The sequence below is a fragment of the Stegostoma tigrinum genome, chromosome 26, assembly GCF_030684315.1.
Source record: "Stegostoma tigrinum isolate sSteTig4 chromosome 26, sSteTig4.hap1, whole genome shotgun sequence".
In the NCBI taxonomy this organism is placed as follows: Eukaryota; Metazoa; Chordata; class Chondrichthyes; order Orectolobiformes; family Stegostomatidae; genus Stegostoma; species Stegostoma tigrinum.
In genome coordinates this window covers 35,307,415-35,327,354 of record NC_081379.1, presented here as the reverse complement: position 1 = coordinate 35,327,354, position 19,940 = coordinate 35,307,415, and the positions used below count along the sequence as shown (strand labels likewise).

The window sequence follows — 19,940 nt, the reverse complement described above, 5'->3', positions numbered from 1 at the left end:
GAATCAACCTAGTGAATCTTCTCTGCACCCACTCCTGTGGCAGTACATCCATCTTCAAGTAAGGAGACCAAAACTGCACGCAGTACTCCAGGTGTGGCCTCACCAGCACCTTGTCCAGCTTCGAGTTATTAGAACTAAATGTTTGAGGCCATCAGAACTGAGAGCTTCATGTCAACAGAATCTGGAAAGAATTGTGAGAAAAGGGTCTCCATAGTTCGAAGGAAAGAAACTGGAAACTGAGTGCAGAATTTTTCTTTGAATTGCATCGTGTTGGAAAACAAGTTGAAACTTTTAGATGTTTGTTGGAATACTGGAGTATTTTTATGTTGTAATAAATGCTCATTTTGCTCAATAAAGAGCATCCACCTTGTGTGACTTACAGTAGTTAACCATTGCTTCAACCAGTTACAATAATTAAACACATCACTTAGGACAAGTTTCATTGTGGCAACTGACTGGTCCAGTATTACGATTGGCTAGGATCATAAGTGATTTGTACAATTTGTGGTTAGTTCATGTGAAAGTCTTCTGAGAGAGCACTTACAGGTTTTTTTTGCTAGTTTAATTTGTTTATTCCTGTTAACGAGCAAAGTTCATATTCAGTGGCTTCAAAGAATTGTTTGAGGGGTCCAAAAGAGGCTTTGCTTAAATTTCTTTGGCCCATGGCACTTTGGTACTGCATTGATTTAATTTGCTTGTATCACATTTGTAACTGAAACCCCTGTATCTTGAACTGACACAGACAAGTTTAACAAGGTGTAGAGCTGGATGAACACAGCAGGCCAAGCAGCATCATAGGAGCAGGAGAGCTAGTTTAATTTGTATTAAAGTGCTGAATGCTGTTTATACGCCATTCATGCCTTGATGGTTGTTAGACTTACATGGCTGTTTCTCTGCATTGTCTTCACTCCCCACCAATCCCTGATTCCCAAGCTTCAGGACATTTGAATGTGTTCATGCAGCAGTCAATAGAATACTCTTGGATTTTCATTGGCCTGCAGTAAAATACTGCCTTTTGAATAGGTGCATCAAGTGTATATAGTACAGTTTATATTCACCAATGAAGAAGTTATATTGTAGTTTCTTGTGTTTTCACAGGACTGAGTTTGAAAATAAAACTTGGGAGGAATTCTTCTGCAAAGTGTGGTGAGATTGTGCTGTTAATCTGCATGATTGAGGCAGCTAACATTAATGCATTAGCAGGAGGTTTGATAGATACAGCAGTGAAAGTGAAATAGATGTAGGGGCAGGGCACAAGGTTGAGGGAAGAGCCTTTATTTAGGCAAGGATGAGCATACTCCATTTGAACTGGATGGCCTAATTGATGAGCAAAATTCAATCTAAATTACTTGCTGATAGGTGGTGATGATATAAAAGCAGTGATGTGCTTCTGAGGCTTTAAAGGCTCTAGTTAGGCCCCATTTAGAATACTGTGTCCAATTTTGGGCCCCACACCTCAGGAAGGACATACTAGCCCTGGAGGGTGTCCAGCGGAGATTCTCACAGATGATCCCTGGAATGGTAGGTTTAACGTATGATGAACGGCTAAGGATCCTGGGATTGTACTCATTAGAGTTTAGAAGGTTGAGGGGAGATCTAATAGAAACTTACAAGGTAATGTATGGTTTAGAAAGGGTGGACACTAGGAAGTAGTTTCCGTTAGGCAGGGAGACTAGGACCCGTGGGCACAGCCTTAAAACTAGAGGGGGTAAATTTAAAACTGAAATGAGACGACATTTCTTCAGCCAGAGAGTGGTGGGCTTGTGGAATTCATTGCCACAGAGTGCAGCGGAGGCCGGGACGTTGGATGCCTTCAAGGCAGAGATGAACAAATTCTTGATCTCAGAAGGAATCAAGGGCTACGAGGAGAGTGCAGGGAAGTGGAGTTGAAATGCCCATCAGCCATGATTAAAGTGGCGGAGTGGACTTGATGGGCCAAATGGCCTTACTTCCACTCCTATGTTTTATGGTCTTATGGTGGCAAATAGATAGCAAGATATTTATAGAGAAACCAAATTTGTAAAAAGTAATCCATTATTGCTGGTGATATTCTGGAAAAGGTGGTGCTGTTGCATTTCAGATCCACAGTCATTGCCCTGTGTTCAATAATTGTTTAAAACAACAGTAAAGAACAAAATTATTTTCATATGTTCATGTTAGACATCACCAATTGGTTGCAGTAAACATCTTGATCGTATGGGTAAGCAAGTATTTAACAAATAAATGGAATTTCACAATATTGTTAGTGTTTGGCCTGTTATAGCAATTTTATTTCAACTGGAAATTGATCCAACTTCTTTTTTTAAAAAAAAGTGTTAAATTATAATGAAGTTTCCTCTTGCGTGTCATGAGATTGCTGAATTGCAGCTGCTATTCAGGTCCATAATCTATATCTCAAGAACTCTTAATATTATGATGAATGCTGCTGTTGGAGTTTGTAGTGACACGGACATAGTGAAACACCCTAGTTGTTTCACAAGTGGTATCAAATTAAATTTGACACTGAATCTTTAGAATGAGTTGTTACTGCAGTGAATTTGAGTGAAGTTTTGAGTATATTGAGGTGGAAAAATAGCGAGGCAATTCCAGCATGTTGTCACTTGTAGAAATACTAAAGGTCTGGAACCATACACAAGATCGGTTTTGGTTGAACCTCAACACATGGAAAAATAATCACTAGCCCAGTGGTACTGTCCCTACCTCTGAAGAGAAGGTCAGAGTTCAAATCCCACCTGGTCGAGAAGTGTCGTAACATCTCTGAACAGATTGATTTTAGAAGATATCTGAAGTAGGGAAGCCTGTGCAGGATGTTGAGATTGTGACCAGAGTACCACTTGCAGGTTTGGTTTCCTACTTAAGCATAGAGGTATTTTCATTTGAGTTAGTACAGACATGATTTTGCGAGTTAATTCCTGGGATGAAGGTGTTGACTGAAAGCGAAATGTTGGATTTAAATCCTGGAGCTTACAAGAATGATGTGTAATTTTATTGAAACATGTAAAATTTTGAGGAGGCTTGACTAAGAGGTTGCTTCCTATTGTGGACAAAGGGCAGAGTTTCAAAAAGTGGTGTCTCCATTTTAAAGTGGAGATGTCCCTGATATCCGTGTTATCAAGTTTCCCACTATTCTGTTTGTTTTGTTACATTTCCAAGTTTTGAACAGCTTTGAAATTGTCTGGTCCTTTTTATACCCAAGTCCAGGTCAATGAGTGTAAGGTACGTCAATGGTCCTAATACCAAATGTGAAGGATGCGACTGTTGTATCTTCCACCCTGAAGTGCAATTGTTCGCCACGATTCTTGACCTCTCTCTTTCAAGCCAATTTTAAACAATTGATAGTAGAGAACTTAAACATTGCTAAAAGGAGACTATTGATGTTGAAGTTTTTTGTCTTGCATTTGTCAGAATCCTAGCTCCTAAGTAGTGGAAAATGGAAAACATTAAATACTTGTAACCTTTTTAGCAATGTTTTAGCCAATTTGAGTGCATTATCTAGTTTTTAATGGTTAGGAATATAGTATTGAATGCAGTTACATGACAGTTTAAAACCCTGTATGCCCTCCCTTTAAAAGTAAAAGATCCTGTAACTTTTTTGTTTTGACTAATTCTTTGTACTTTCATCGTCAGTACTTTAGTCAACGTTTAATCTTTGACAGTTGTCATCAAAGCAGATTATGGATTTGTGAATTTTGCTTACAAGGTTGTCATGTGAAAATTTGCTGCTCCAGTACCCTACAGGGTAACACTAACTATATTTGAAAGGTGTTTCATTAGCTATTTTGGGGGTTGGGATGTTTAGTTGTAAAAGGTGTTGTATAGCTGCCATGTTTAACTCCTTAATCTTTAGCTTTGTGGTAAAGGAATCTGAAATTAATAATGTCTTTGGGGTTTAAATCCCATAACAGACCCATTCAAATGGTTTCACGGCATCCACAGTTTTTTTTTAAATCTCCACTTATTTGGCTACATTACTTCTCTAGCTTGGTGCAAACACTGGAGACTTCCCCCGCCCCATCCATGTTTCTGAATTGAATTCAAGTCAAAATTGCGCTGGGAATGGGAATTAGACATTATGAATGAACTTCTCCATGTTCTTTATTTTCCAAGAAGAAGCCTATTGAGAGTCACAGTGCATTTGTGGTAGAATAGATTTAGCAAATTTTTACAACTTGCCCTGTCAGTCATGTTTTGCAAGTGCATGTTGAATATGGGTGATAGCTTGCTCTGTTATTAAAACTGCTTGCCATGTTGTTTAAAAATATTCCAAGTCTTAGAGGGTGTGTTGTCCTGACTGACTGAACGGGTCCCAAAAGCTGAGTTGTTTGGAGATGAGCAAATTTGTCAAATATTATTTTTAACGTTGTGGTAAGACTGACATTTTGCCGCCTCTTACATCTCTCTTAATGTCCCTGCAAACTTAATTTTCAAATAAAGTTTGTCCATTCTTACTTTTCAAAATCTCCTTAGGCAAAAGTCTGCTGTACCACCGAGGTTCTTCTCCCTCCTCTCCTCCCCACCACCCAACCTTTCCTTCTAACTCTTGTAACAATGTTAACTGTGCTTGGGGTCCAGAAACCTCCTTTTGTGGTGTTAATGCTGAGCTAATTAATAACTACACCAGATGTAGTTTTGTGTTTATTAATTTTTAACACCCAGTCAGCCTGCATTCCGGATTAGGTTTGGACTAGAATGGGGAGTGTGCAGTAAGATGCCAAAAAGTAATGGGAGGAGGGAAAATTCCATACCACTAGCATGCAAGAGAACTGGTTTTGTTTCATTGTGTCCATTTCAACACTTTTGAAAGCATTTTAATCTAAGTTTCTGCATACCTTTCCTATCACTTTGAAATATGCATGTTGTGTACTAAAATTGTTCAAATATCTCTGCTGTATGTAGTCAATAGTCCATCTGTAGTCGATGCTACTCCAGTGATTGAAATTAAGCATATAAATTGGTGTCAGAGGCTTTCTGCAGTTTTAAGATAAATTTACTCATGTTTAAATTAATTCTGTGCTGCTGTACTAGACACTTGTTTTAACAATTGCAATTTTGAGCTGGAGTTGTATTTTAAAAGAAGCTTCTGTTCACAGGTAGCTTGAATGAACTGCAAGATTGAAGAAGAGCAACTTTCCAAGAATAACACAGGATAGGCCTGGAAGGGAACAAGTCATTTTGGTCAATCAGTTTTGAAAGGTATATTTCACTGCTTATGAGTATTTTTCTGGTAGAGATAGGGGAGGAACCATATTAGCTCAAAAAGTTTAACTATATGTTGAAGTTGATCTTTAATGAATGATTGTCACTAGATCTTAGTGTTACAGCCCTAATCTTTGGAAGTGTCCTGGTTTAGTGCAGATGTTATTGGTGATTTTATGCACACAGGCATTTCTTAGAGAATAAGGTGATATAAAAGTTGATAAAATTGCTTCAAATTAATTCCTACACTCCTAACTGGTAGCATTTAATCAAAATCTAACTAATATTTGAGACCATATTTTGAGTATACTGCAAAAACATGCTATTGTAGAATTTTCTGTATATTTCTTGTTTAACACTAGCTATGGTTGTCATTTGTTTGTGCATCAACTTGCCGAACCAGTAAATATCTGTGTTAAAATTGATAGTGGCAATCATGCTGTTGGTCGAAATGATCCAAACAAGATTTTCACAAATGAATTGCATGCTTTCCAAATTTTCTAAAATAGCAAAACTTACTGCAACCGAACATCTACAAAAGATGATTAGCTTTAGTTACAGAACTGAGGAAGGGTCTCAACCCAAAATGCTAACTTTTTTCCTTCACGGATGCTATCGGACCTACTGAGCTTTTCCAGCAAGTTGTGTTTTTGTTCCTGATTTACAGCATCCGTAGTTCTTTGTTATTTTTGTTATTTGGTAGTTTCATTGTCATTACTAATGCTTGTTTTTAATTTCAGAATTCAAATTTCAATCACTGCAGTAGTGCAATTTGAACTGATGTCCCCAGTGCTTAGCCTCGGGCTCTGGGAGGTGCTCATTTGAGTTCGGTGGCAATCCAAATCCACTAGGCCACCATCTTCCGTTCATGCTGTAACTTCCCATGGACGAGCAGCATCAGTGTTCATGTCGAGTATGGTGGATGCATTTATTTAAATACAATTATTGATGAAGCGTATTTCAATGAATACACTGGTAGAGTTGAATGTTGACTGTTATTCTGAGAAAGGAATGCTGCTAAAACCTTTTTTACTCCTGAGATAACAAGGTGTAGAGCTGGATGAACACAGCAGGCCAAGCAGCATCAGAGGAGCAGGAAGGCTGACATTTCAGGCCGACCCTTTTCCAGAAAAATATCTGATTCTCCAGCATCTGCAGCTCCTCCTATCTCTGAAGCAATTTTAACCTTTTTACTCCTGTTGAGCATTGTATATTTGGAAAAGAAGTCAGTGGGCAGAAAGCAGGATTTTTAAAATAGTTTATTATTTTCATTCCCTTATGTGAAGACTCATTGTTGCTTTAGATGTAGTACTAGTCTTGGTAGCCAAGGATCGGTGAAGAAGGCTGGTTCATGAGATCTGTTGTCTGAAACCAGAAATTAAATCGAGGGCCTTCCCATTCCTTTGTGAGCTACACTGACAATTTAGTTATCCTTGACAGAGTTGAATGGTAAGGTATTTAAGAAAACCTGTGTTACCCTAAGATAGTTATGCACATTCTGCCCTACTTTACTTTCCACTTCAGTATATTTGGCTACTTTTTTAAAAAAATGATGCTTAAAATCTATTTATCCCAGCCAAAAGAAGCAGGTTAGTAGGAATATTTTAAAATCAAATCATTAAGAAATGATCAAGCCATCCAGATGGGTTTTGCTGCCCGAGCATGTGATAGCAGCAAAAATCTTGTCAATTTAGAATGTCCTGTTAATTAAATTTATCCTGTGCTGCTAAATGTTGAGGCTTGTATGTACCAGTGAACTTTCATTTTGGGATATAAAGCTGAGGAGCAGATCTGTCAAGACCATCAGTTAATTGTATTTCAAATTTACATTATTTCCAGTTCTATTTAAGTTGACACAATCCTTTAAATGTATATACAAAACAGTTTAGTTAGACCATTTGTTACTCAAAGAATAACAATCCATTCTTATATATTTGTCAATTGGCAACTTATTGTTGCTGAATACCACCCTTTAATATTTAATACCCAATTCTCCCTTTGAGCCAGGACGCTGTTATTGGCACAATACCCATGCCTGCGTCTTATTTCAATTTAATTTCCTGCACGTTCTTCACCAAATAGTTCAGTACCTCCTTTTGATTTGATTACTTGATCTTTTGTGCTGATCCCACCTAATACCTTTACTGTTGCCTGTTCCAGTACAACCTGCCTGTCCAGTATTCTAAGGTGCAATCTATTTACTAGGTTTGATCTTGTACACATTACTGAGACATTATTACATGGTGACCATGATTGGAAATGAAATATTTCGGGATACTTGATCTTTAGTAGAGAGGCAAATGGCAAAGGATGAGGTAAAGTCCGGAGGGAATAATATCTTTGAAAGTCAATCTGAGAAATTAGTCACGTGGATTTTAAATAAAAACACGTGACAGAGAACACAAGTGATAATAGTTTATAGCCCCACTAAAAGCAGTTTTAGAGTTGTAAGTAGTACAGATTAAGAAATTAGAGGCATTTATAACAAAGGCCGTGCAGTAATCATTGATTTGTATCATCTTATGGACTGGGTAAACCGAGTTTGAAGTAAATGTCCGAAAGGTGATTTTGTGGAACATGTATGTTAATTTGCAGGTTAATATATTGTGGAATCAAACCATCACAAACAACGGGAATTAATGGATGTGAGTTTGCTCGCTGAGCTGGAAGGTTAGTTTTCAGACGTTTCGTCACCATTCTAGGTAACATCATCAGTGAGCCTCCGACGAAGCGCTGGTGTTATGTCCCACTTTCTATTTATCTGGTTAGGTTTCCTTGGGTTGGTGATGTCATTTCCTATTTTTTTCTCAGAGGATGATAGATTGGCTCTAAATCAATGTGTTTGTTGATGGAGTTCCGGTTGGAATGCCATGCTTCTAGGAATTCTCGTGCGTGTCTCTGTTTGGCCTGTCCTAGGGTGGATGTGTTGTCCCAATCAAAGTGGTGTCCTTCCTCATCTGTATGTAAGGATACGAGTGATAGTGGGTCATGTCGTTGAACATCAACTAGCCACAAAACGACATGACCCACTATCACTCGTATCCTTACATACAGATGAGGAAGGACACCACTTTGATTGGGACAACACATCCATCCTAGGACAGGCCAAACAGAGACACGCACGAGAATTCCTAGAAGCATGGCATTCCAACCGGAACTCCATCAACAAACACATTGATTTAGAGCCAATCTATCATCCTCTGAGGAAAAAAAATAGGAAATGACATCACCAACCCAAGGAAACCTAACCAGATAAATAGAAAGTGGGACATAACACCAGCGCTTCGTCGGAGGCTCACTGATGATGTTACCTAGAGTGGTGATGAAACGTCTGAAAACTAACCCTCCAGCTCAGCGAGCAAACTCACATCCAGAAACTCAACCTGAGCTACAAATCTTCTCAAAACTCGCTATTATAATGTAATGTTATATTAAGTTTGAGAATTATTTGCTAAAGTTCAAAAGTTTGCAACTTCCATCAGAATGAAGTAAACTAACTGAGGGGCAACAGAAGTTCTGAGGAAGGGTCGCCGGATCTAAAACATTTACTCTGTTTTTGCCTTCACGGATGCTGCTAGACCTGCTGAGCTTTTCCAGCAACTTTGTTTTTGTTCATGATTTACAGCATCCACGGTTCTTTTGGCTTTTAGCTATGAGGGACAGATTGGCTAAGGTAGATTGGGAAACTAGATTACAATATATAGTGTAGTGAAATGACAATATTTAAATTTAATTTATCATTGCAATAAATATTCCATTTGAGAAATACACCATTGCAAAAGATCATCTCATTGGTAAAGAGTGAATTTAAAAATTTGATTTGATTACAAGAAGAGGCATAATGTTGAGGATGGAAGATCCTGGAGTTTGGCAGATAATTACCAGGAAATTTTACAGAAAGGGGAATTCGAAAGCTAATAAAGCTAGTGGTTAAGTATTGGAGCTTCAAAGGCACTTATAAAGGAATAGATTGGAGAAAGAAATCATGGATTCCTTCGAGGCAAGAGAAGTAAAAGTGGACTGTAAGAAAAAAGCAGACAAACAATAATGCTTTGTACTGCCGTGCATGGTGGAAGAGAGAGAGTGACCACCTCCACCCCCACTATTTGAAATTGTGCCAAACCAATTATCTAGTAGAAGTGAAGAACTTGAGATGTTGTCAATCATAGGAAATGAGTAGTATTAGAGGACTTCAAATTTGAAAAATTCCCTGTATTATCTGCTTTCTTGAATTTCATAAGTAGCTGCAGAGATGGTGATGCATTATTTTTGATCTTGCAAAATAATCTAAATTTTACAGCAGTCCCAGAGTTAGAATGTGGACATGCACCTTTTGCTGTTTAAGAAAGGAGAGAGTGAGACAATGGTGAGCTTTTGGGTCAGTTCATCTGACATCAACAGTTAGGTAAATGCTAGAGTCTAATGTTAAAACTTGCTAGCAGGGCACTTGGAAATTACCATGATTAAGTGTTATCTTGGATTCTCCAGCATCTGCAGTTCCCATTATTTCTAATACCAAAGTGTGAAGCTGGATGAACACAGCAGACCAAGCAGCATCTCAGGAGCACAAAATCTCTCTGAAGGGTCTAGGCCCGAAACGTCAGCTTTTGTGCTCCTGAGATGCTGCTTGGCCTGCTGTGTTCATCCAGCTTCACACTTTATTATCATGATTAAGTGAAATCAGTTGTCTTATTGGGGAAAATATTTGGTATCTATTTCTTGAGGGTGTAGCAAGCAGGCAGTTAAGGATAATCAGTTGATTGATGCAGAATTAAATTTTCAGTTCGACCTCACCTGAAAGTTTAACAGAAAATTGAGGTTTGTGGATTAAAAATAATGACAAGAATGATAAAAAGGTGTAGGCAATTCAGACCCTCATTTCTGTTCCACTACTTAGTGATCGTGACTGATCTCCTCTTGGCCCAATTCCCGTTTGCTGCTGCTACTACCTAAAATTGTCTATTCCTCAAATCTATTCAGTGCCCCAGTGTAGCCCATTCCAAGGTGTTAAATTAAGTGGGAAAAATATACATCAAGAAGGGTTTTTTTAAAAAATCCTTAACGGGATTATAAATAAAGTGAGGGGGCAAGAATGTGCAAACTGAATATTCAATGAAGCATTGTGAAGTTGGCCACTTCAGAATGACCATAAGGAACACAGAATCTCTTGTGTAAAGTTACTGACGAAAGCTGCTATTGAGAGGGATCTACATACAAAAACCATTGTTAACATGCAGCTCTAGAAAGCAAATGGCATGTAAGACTTCATTACATAGAAACCAAAATCTCATTGTTCATCGATACTTTCCACAATTGAATGAGAGGCTAGGTTTATAAGAGCTAATTTAACAATATTAATTCACGTTGGGATTGGATGTGAACATAGGAGGAATGGTTGGTGAGTTTGCAGATCACACCAAAATAGGTGGTGTTATGAATAGTGAAGAGGTTAGACCATAAGACATAGGAGTGGAAGTAAGGCCATTCAGGCAATCAAGTCCACTCCGCCACTTTAATCATGGCTGATGGGCATTTCAACTCCACTTCCCAGCACTCTCCTCGTAGCCCTTGATTCCTTCTGAGATCAAGAATTTGCCGATCTCTGCCTTAAGGCATCCAACGTCCCGGCCTCCACTGCACTCCGTGGCAATGAATTCCACAAGCCCACCACTCTCTGGCTGAAGAAATGTCGTCTCGTTTCAGTTTTACATTTACCCCCTCTAATTTTAAGGCTGTGCCCACGGGTCCTAGTCTCCCCGCCTAAAGGAAACAACTTCCTAGTGTCCACCCTTTCTAAACCATACATTATCTTGTAAGTTTCTGTTAGATCTCCCCTCAACCTTCTAAACTCTAATGAGTACAATCCCAGGATCCTTAGCCATTCATCATACGTTAAACCTCCCATTCCAGGGATCATCTGTGAGAATCTCCGCTGGACACGCTCTGGGGCTAATATGTCCTTCCTGAGGTGTGGGGCCCAAAATTGGACACAGTAATCTAAATGGGGCCTAACTAGAGCTTTATAAAGCCTCAGAAGCACATCGCTGCTTTTATATTCCAACCCTCTTGAGATAAACGACAACATTACATTTGCTTTCTTAATTACGGACTCTACCTGCAAGTTAACCTTTAGAGATTCCTGGACCAACACTCCCAGATCCCTTTGTACTTCTGCTTTGTGAATTTTCTCACCATTTAGAAAATAGTCCATGCCTGTATTCTTTTTTCCAAAGTGCAAAACCTCACATTTACTCACATTGAATTTCATCAGCCACTTCCTGGACCACTCTCCTGAACTGTCTAAATCTTTCTGCAGCTTCCCCACCTCCTCAGTACTACCTGCCTGTCCACCTATCTTTGTATCATCTGCAAACTTCGCCAGAATGCCCCCAGTGCCTTCATCCATGTCATTAATGTATAAGGTGAACAGCTGCGGCCCCAACACTGAACCTGCTTATTGAAGAATACAATAGGACCTTGATCAGATGGGCTGAGGAGGGAGAAATGGAGTTTAATTTAGATAAATGAGAGGTGTTGCATTATGGTGAGGCAGTTCAGGGTAGGACTTAAACACTTAATGGTAGGGACCTGGGGAGCGTTGCCAAACGGATCTTGGGATGCAGGTTCTTTGAAAGTGGAGTCACAGGTAGACAAGGTCGTGAAGAACGGGTTTTGTATGCTCATTTTTATTGGTCAGTGCACTTAGCATAGGACTGGGATGTCATGTGGCTGGACAGGGCATTAGTTAGGCCACTTTTGGAATACTGCATTCAGTTCTGGTCTCCCTGATTTAGGGATGATATTTTGAAACTTGAAAGGGTTCAGAAAAGACTTACAAGGAAATTGCTAGGCTTGGACGGTTTGGTCTGTAGGCAGAGGCTGAATAGGCTGGGGCTATTTTCCCTTGAGCGTCAGAGGCTGCAGCGTGACCTTGGAGAGGTTTATAAAATGAAGGGGCATGGATAGATGAATAGCCAATGTCTTTTACTCAGGTAGGGGAGCCCAATACTAAAGGGTTAAACTACTAATGGGCTTAAGGTAAGAGGGGAAAGATTTAAAAGGGACCCAAGGGACAACGTTTTCTCACTGTGTGGTATGTCTATGGAATGACCTGCCAGAAGAAATTGTGCAGTCTGGTACAATTTAAATAATTGAAGAGGCATCTGGACACCTGCATGAATAGGAAGGGTTTAGAGGGATATGAGTCAAATGGCGGAAAATGGGACTGGTCAGCGTGGATGAGTTGGACCAAAGGATCAGTTGCTGAACTGTACAACTGACTTTTTGTTTTGTAATGCTAAAGCTAAGAATGTGTGCCACTGTCTTAATAAATTTGACTCTTCTGAAACCTGCAAATTGACAACAGCTGTATTGGTGTCTTTACTTCACCTTGGAGAAGGAAATGAAGTTATACTGAAACTTCAACATCTGCTCAACAGCATTTGTGGAAACCTTATTCACAAGCTGATTGGCTAGTTTCCAAGCATGACCCTGCATGGTAAATAAGTGATTTAACACGAGCAATGTAAAGACATTTTACTGAATGACTTTCAAGAATTCAGTTTTTTAAAGCTAGTTCTTAGCTGCAAGAAATGCAGATTCTAGGAAGATGAAGTGATCTCAGCTGAGCTTCCTGGAAGTGACCTCAATCCATTTAACAAGAATTACCCTTTCCCAAGGATGAATTTTGTACTGTTTGAAGTGGCCTCACTTGGTTATTAGTAGAACAGTTGAGGAAAGGTCCACAAGCTAAGGATTATGTATGATAAACAGAATATATAATGGCCAACTTTATGGTCAGAAATTGTACTAAACGTTAGGATTGTGAAGTTTAAGAATATGTTGGACGGAGGTCCATGAATGTGATGAAGAAAGGAGTAGAATATAAATACAATCTAGCTAAAAACATAAGTAGATTGTACCTATAGACATCATAATGGGAACTGCAGATGCTGGAGAATCCAAGGTAATAAAGTGTGAAGCTGGATGAACACAACAGGCCAAGCAACATCTCAGGAGCACAAAAGCTGACGTTTCGGGCCTAGACCCTTCTTCAGAGAGGGTCTAGGCCCGAAACATCAGCTCTTGTGCTCCTGAGATGCTGCTTGGCCTGCTGTGTTCATCTAGCTTCACACTTGGTTATCTTGTACCTATAGACATTTTTACATTAAAAGAAATGTGTAGTTAAGATGAATGTAAGAACACTAAAAGCAGTCAGGAGAATTTAAAGCGCAAAGAGCAGAAAAGGTGTCTGTTTATCTTGTGCAAAATATCAGAAATCTCATGGAATAAGAGGGCCAAGTGACTAGGGAGAACAGGAAGTTGATAAATCCACTGTTCATGCCCTGGGGTAACTTATCTTCTACTTGGACCTCGGAGTGGCAGCGATTTCTTGAACTGGTAGTCGGTGCTGTGATTCACGTCCGCGCACTGATGACAATGTAGAATGTTAAGTGGCTGCATTCATAACTGTTGAGCATGGAGAGAATGCTAGACCTTACTGTCTACAACCAAGTGTTGGAGGAAGTAACTCTGGAGATGATATGCATTGATAAGTGACTGCAACAATTCCAGAGACTCTAGAATGTTTCCCACAAATTGCAAGCCTGAAACGTTACGCTGCTATTCAAGAAAAGAGCTAGGGGACGAAAATGGGAAAGCACTGGTAATTCAGCCTTGCACCGTTCGAATGGCAAATTCTAGCATCCTTCAGAAAGAACATGTTAAAGGGAAATTTGGGTAAAAATGATCTGATTGGGCAAGCTTGGCAATGATTTGCAAATAGAAAATCATGTTTGCTAACTAAATTGAGGTATTGGTTGAGCTATATTTGGATTTTCAGAAGGCGCTTGTCCCCTATAGGAGGTAATTTCACAAAATTAAGGCATGTGGTACAGTGGGTGATTATTGGCTTAGGTAGAGATTGGCTAGCAAAACAAAAGGAATTAATGGGTTACACTCACATTGGCAGACTGGTTAATGTGGTACCATAAAGATAAGGATTTGAGGCCTCAGCTATACACTGTATACATGACTGATTTGGAAATGAGGTCAAAATATTATAACTTAAAATTTGCAGCAAAAACCAAGCCAGACAGAAATGTTTGATAAAGATGTAAAACATTCTCAGGAGAATTTGGGCAGACTCAATGACTGGGTAAGCTCTTGGCATTTACATGGAAAAATAAGAAATTTTTCACTTTGGGTGGAGAGTACTTTTTAAAAGGTGAGAAGTTCAAAATGATAGATATACAAATGGATTGGGGTGTGCTTATTAGTAAGTCAGTGAAGGCTAAGATGAAAGTGCAGTAAGCGGTTAGGAAGCCTTGTGAAATGTTAGCATATATCATATGATTTAAGTTGTGACGTTTTACTGAAATTTTACAGGAACTTGGTTAGACACTACATGGAGTGGTGTGTGCAGTTTTGGTCTCCTTATCTTGAGAAAGAAATTGCTGTAGAGGGAGTGCAAGAAATGTTCACCAGAATTGTTTCCAGGATGCTGGAATTGTCCTGTGAAGAGTAGTTGAGCAAACTGAGCCTCAGGTTTTGAAGAATGAGAGGTGATCTCATTGAAACCGACAAAATGCTTAAAGGGGTAGACAGATTAGATGCAGATGACAGGTTTCCCCTGGGGAGTCTGCAACCAGAGACACACTGTTGAAAAATAAGGGGAGTACAGTTTAGGACTGAGATGAGAAATGTTTTCAGTCGGGCTGGTGAATCTTTTGGAGCTTTCTACCCCAGACGGATATGAAAATTTAGTCTTTTAGTGTGTTCAAAGTAGAGGTTGATGTATTTTCGATTATCAGTGGCATAAAAGGTTGTTGGGAGTAGTGCAGGTGAAAAGGCACGGAAGTGTTTGGCTATGATTGTATTTAATCACAGTAGGCTTGAAGTCCTGAATGACCTATTACTCTTCTGTTCCTGATTGGATACTGTGCTAGTGTTGCAGCTAGTAGCAGGTGACTGCCACACAACTGTTTGAAAGACAGGACAAAGATGATTTTATTAGAGTATTTCTGAAATGTTGTGTTCTCATCCTCTAAATTGAAAGTAATGTTGATTTGTGGAATATTTTGTCTTTGTTCAAAAATGCGTTATTTGCAAAAAAGCAATGAAGTAAACCCAAATGTGATACTGTCTGTTTTATCTCTCCTTACTGTTCAGGACATCTTTTTACAGTTGCTGCTTAGAAAGGGCCATTTGTCGATGAAGGGAGAAATTTGTAATCCCCATACCAATCATTGCAAGGCTTTGAGTGGCAAGAATGCCATCTTCAACACGTAAAGGGGCAACAAGAGATCCAGAGGTTTCAGAACTCTTCTTTAAAGAGGACCCAGAGGAACTGTTTGTTGACCTGCATGAAATTGGACATGGAAGCTTTGGAGCTGTTTATTTTGTAAGTGAGAACTTGTTAAACCCATTGATGCACTAATCCCTTTTGAATTGCCAGACACAAGATATTGGTGAACAATTATAGTTTAAATAGTTAATCTTACTGGTATCTGAAATATGACACTATAACTTACTAATTGGCTTAGTCTGAGTTTGAGGAGTGCCAATAATTCAAAGAATTCTAGGCAATTAATTACTACATGGACATGTAACTGGTTCAGTAGTCTGTTTTGAAAGACAAATCGCTAAATGTTAAAAGCGATAAGTTACTATGTAGGAAAAAGGTAAAGTTGAGCTAATAGGACTGCTTTTTGAAATAACCTACTTCTAGAATAATTTTGAAATCAGGATTGCCCCGAACGTTAAACTTTTGGATACCAACTAACAATGTGGTGGAATGAAAGGAGAGTTCACCTACTGATTAGAAGACTGTCGGAAGCTTCTAGTCTTTCAGTGATTTGGCATCTTGACACCCGATACAATTGCCATTTTTGTATGATATCCAGTTAGAGATGGGAACAATATTGATCTTTATGGAACGTGCAAGCCAAAATGAGAGGACTTACCAATGGTGAAACAAAGATTAAATAAAGTGCACCTAAGTAATTGGAACATAAGGAACATGAAAAGGAAAACTATCTATGTAGTATCATGAATGCAAATTCAAGTAGCAAAGGAACAATTGAAGGTGCACAGTAGCAGTCAACAAACCAATTGAATGTTGCACTATGATGCTGAAATATTTGAATATAAGTTAGAGGAAATATTGGATCAGACTTTCTTTTGGTGGTGGTCAGTTCTTCTTGTCTGAAGGCATATAACTGTATTGATGAACAAGTTTGGATAAAAAAGCACAGCTATTGACTGAAAGTTCCTTTCCAGCTAATGGTCAAAAGATTTACCGTGACTTATTTTTGTACTGGTTTTGCTTTAATGCAATAATTGAGTTCTTTTAGACAGTACCGGTGATGGTAGCAGTACTGTTAGAAAATCATGCTGGGGATGCTGTAGATACGAACCTCGAGAGGAATGTAATAAAAGCATTGCAATGTTTTGATGCATTCAACTCTGTGGTATTAAAATAATTTGGATATTAAGTTCCTCTTCGGGATAGAGGCAGGGCATAATGCTGCTGTGGGGTTTTCTTGGTACTAATGTAAAGAGCATTGCTTTTCTGAAATTACTTTGCAGAATATACAATTTTGCAAGTTTGCTGACTGTACCAAAACTAAGCGACAAATTGAACAGGTTAGGATCAAATTTCAGGAGATCACAGACTGGTGAAATAAGCAGACAGCTGTCACAACAATTTCTGTAGTGTAGATAAATGTGAAGTGATGCATTTTGAGAGAAACAACATGCAGAGAGGTTTACGATTTGGAGAGTGCAGCACAGCATGGTGTAAGGATTGAGGGAACTATAAGAATGTAAAAACCTGTGGGGAAAATTGATAATTATCTTAAGAAAGTTGGATGTTTGGCTTTAAGTTGCTTATTTAATACACGAGCAAGAGAGCTTGCTAAATCTTTACTACATTTTGTTCTTTTTTGACTGTTGCACTTTTATGGCCTGAACATTCTTAAAAAAGGGTTCAGAACAGGTTTTCTTGGATGGTACTAAGCATGAGCTATTGGAGAAGTTTGGAATTGATGTGCAGTCATATAAGTTTGTAAACCGCGGGTTTAATACAGCAAAACAGACGATAAAGGTTTTCTCTGGCAAATATGTTGGTCATTTGTATTCATCAATGTATAACAATTGGCATTTCAACTCACGTAGAAGTAAGAGATCCCTTTATTTGAAGGGCTAAGATTTGGAACATCCGACCTGAAAGGGTTGTGGTATTAGATCCTGTAGGATCTATCAGAAAGCAATTAGACGTCATCTTGAAGAGGATTAATTTAAAGGGTGATGGATGGGGAAAAGTCTGGTGTGCAGAATAAATTGGGTAGCTGTTTAAATAAACTGATGGGTCGTCTATACTGTGCAATTATGTAATTGACATTTGTTGCCTTTTCACTGGATGGCATCTTGTTTTTGGGTCGCTTGTTAATCCTTGTGGTTTCCTGTTCCTATACTCACCAAACCAGGATTCGTCACCTGGCTCAACGATAAATGATAGCAAGCCATTTACCGGCCAACAAAGTAATGTATTGTGGGACTGAAATACAATTTTGCAGCTCGACCACAAGCTGCAAGATCTTTTCTGAATTAATCTAGTTTATCATATTGTGCTACTATATAATGTAGTCAGAGAGATTATGCTGGTGACTGATCTGTTAGCATGGAATCATAGAATACAACACAGCAAGAAGTATCTCAACCTATTGTATCTGTGCCTGCCCTGTGCAAGATTTTGAACAGTTACACCCACTCTGTTCTTTATCCACTGTCCAGCTTATGTGCCCCTTTCAAATATTTATCAGTTCCCATTTGAAATTTGATGGATTTGCTTTCACTACCCCAGCTATAGATTGCAAATTATCTAAATTATACCCCTTTTCCTCTCCCCTTCCCATTGCATCTCGAGTCTTTTGATGTTGGTCACTATGAGCACCTCTGTTAAGTGTTTTAGCCATTCAAGCTTATTCATTAGCAGTGGTCATTTTATGAGGAACCAAAAGGCCACTACTATTCATAGAGCCAAGCCCAGGACAGGTGAAAACTGCTGGCATTATTAAATAGTTGTGTGCTTTTCTGTTTACTTTAGCCTGTAATGTGCCTTTTTCTCTAAGGTTGTATAGCATATTCTCAATCCAGCTCAACTAATCTCCTAATGTTCATTCTGAGCCTCTGGAATTTAATTCTTATCCTATTTCAATGCTGAGAACATCATCCTGAATATTGTTTTGTTTTCTTTTCCTTCCCGTCCGTTGCTTTTGACAAGGCCAGCAAGCGTATCCTTTTCTGACATTAGCAAACTATACAGTAAATAGAAAAGTCCTGGGGAAAATTGATGATCGGAGAGATCTGGGTGTTCAGGTCCATTGTTCCCTGAAGGTGGCAACGCAGGTCAATAGAGTGGTCAAGAAGGCATGCGGCATGCTTTTCTTCATCATATTGAGTACAAGAGTTGGCAGGTCATGTTACAGTTGTATAAGACTTTGGTTCAGCCACATTTAGAGTACTACGTACAGTTCTGGTCGCCACGTTACCAAAAGGATGTGGATGCTTTGGACAGGGTGCAGAGGAGGTTCACCAGGATGTTGCCTGGTATGGAGGGTGCTAGCTATGAAGAGAAGTTGAGTAGATGAGGATTATTTCCATTAGAAAGACAGAGATTGAGGGGTGACCTGATTGAGGTCGACAAAATCATGAGGGGTATAGACAGAGTGGATAGCAAGAAGCTTTTTCCCCCAAGAGTGGGGGACTGAATTACTAGGGGTCATGAGTTCAAAGTGAGAAGAGGAAAGTTTATGGGAGATATGCGTGGGAAGTTGTTTAAGCAGTGGGTGGTGAGTGCCTGGAACGCGTTGCCAGTGGAGGTGGTAGACGTAGACACGATAGTGTCTTTTAAGATGTATCTGGACAGGTACGTGGATGGGCAGGGAGCCAAGGGATACAGACGTTTAGAAAATAGAAACAGGTTTAGGCAGAGGATCTCGATCAGCGCAGGCTTGGCGGGCCGAAGGGCCTGTTCCTGTGCTGTAATTTTCTTTGTCCTTTTTGGCTAATCTGCAGGAAGCTGTCGGAAAGTTAGAGCTCAGAAAGCAGCCTTTCAACTGAAGCATTCTAAAGTTATGACTGGGGACACAAATGTCCATCTGTTTTCTGAACTCGTGAATCTCCTGTCAAAACTGTCTTTTTCTTCACTCCTGCACAGCAGAATTGCCTGTCGTATCACCACGCCTGGCTCTGAGTTTCTTCAAGGAACCAACATCATCAGTATCCAGAATTCAAAAGAATTTCATGAGCAGCAGCTCAGTACTGATTCTGATGGACTGCCTGGCATTTACCCATTCCTTTTTCTGCTTTTCATTCGTGTGTGTCCACCTCTCTGCTATTTGTTTTTCTCAGCCTTAGCCATGTGCCACATTGACTACAACTGAAACCAAAAGTTGTTACTTCTGCAGCTGGTAACACTTCCTGTACATGCAAGGTCACTAGATCGCCAATAGAACCTAATTTGCCACATGCTACCACGTGACTGAGCAGACCTATAATAATTTTACTTTACTTGGGTTAAATTTGTTTTACCTTGTACTTTATTGTTCTTGGCCTTCGCTTCATAAACCTCACAATAATGAATAAGTTTTGCACGTTCTGATTAATGCTCAACACACTTAGTTGCAACAATCATTCATCAAAGTACCTCCTTTTCCCCTCTGCAACAATTTCCATGATTG

At 39.3% G+C, this 19,940-nt stretch overlaps 1 protein-coding gene across 5 annotated transcripts in view; it reads left to right on the top strand.

Moving 5' to 3' along the window:
• Positions 1–19,940, top strand: part of taok3a (TAO kinase 3a) — a 116,287-nt gene that overhangs the window by 15,863 nt on the left and 80,484 nt on the right. For 4 of the 5 annotated variants that reach the window (XM_048556143.2, XM_048556140.2, XM_048556141.2 and 1 more), the window contains exons 2-3: positions 5,091–5,193; positions 15,367–15,598. In XM_048556143.2, the coding sequence (XP_048412100.1) occupies positions 15,467–15,598 (132 nt within the window). In that variant the 5' untranslated portion in view covers positions 5,091–5,193; positions 15,367–15,466. The remainder of the gene's footprint in view (positions 1–5,090; positions 5,194–15,366; positions 15,599–19,940) is intronic. The other variant, XM_048556142.2, reaches the window with a different exon arrangement.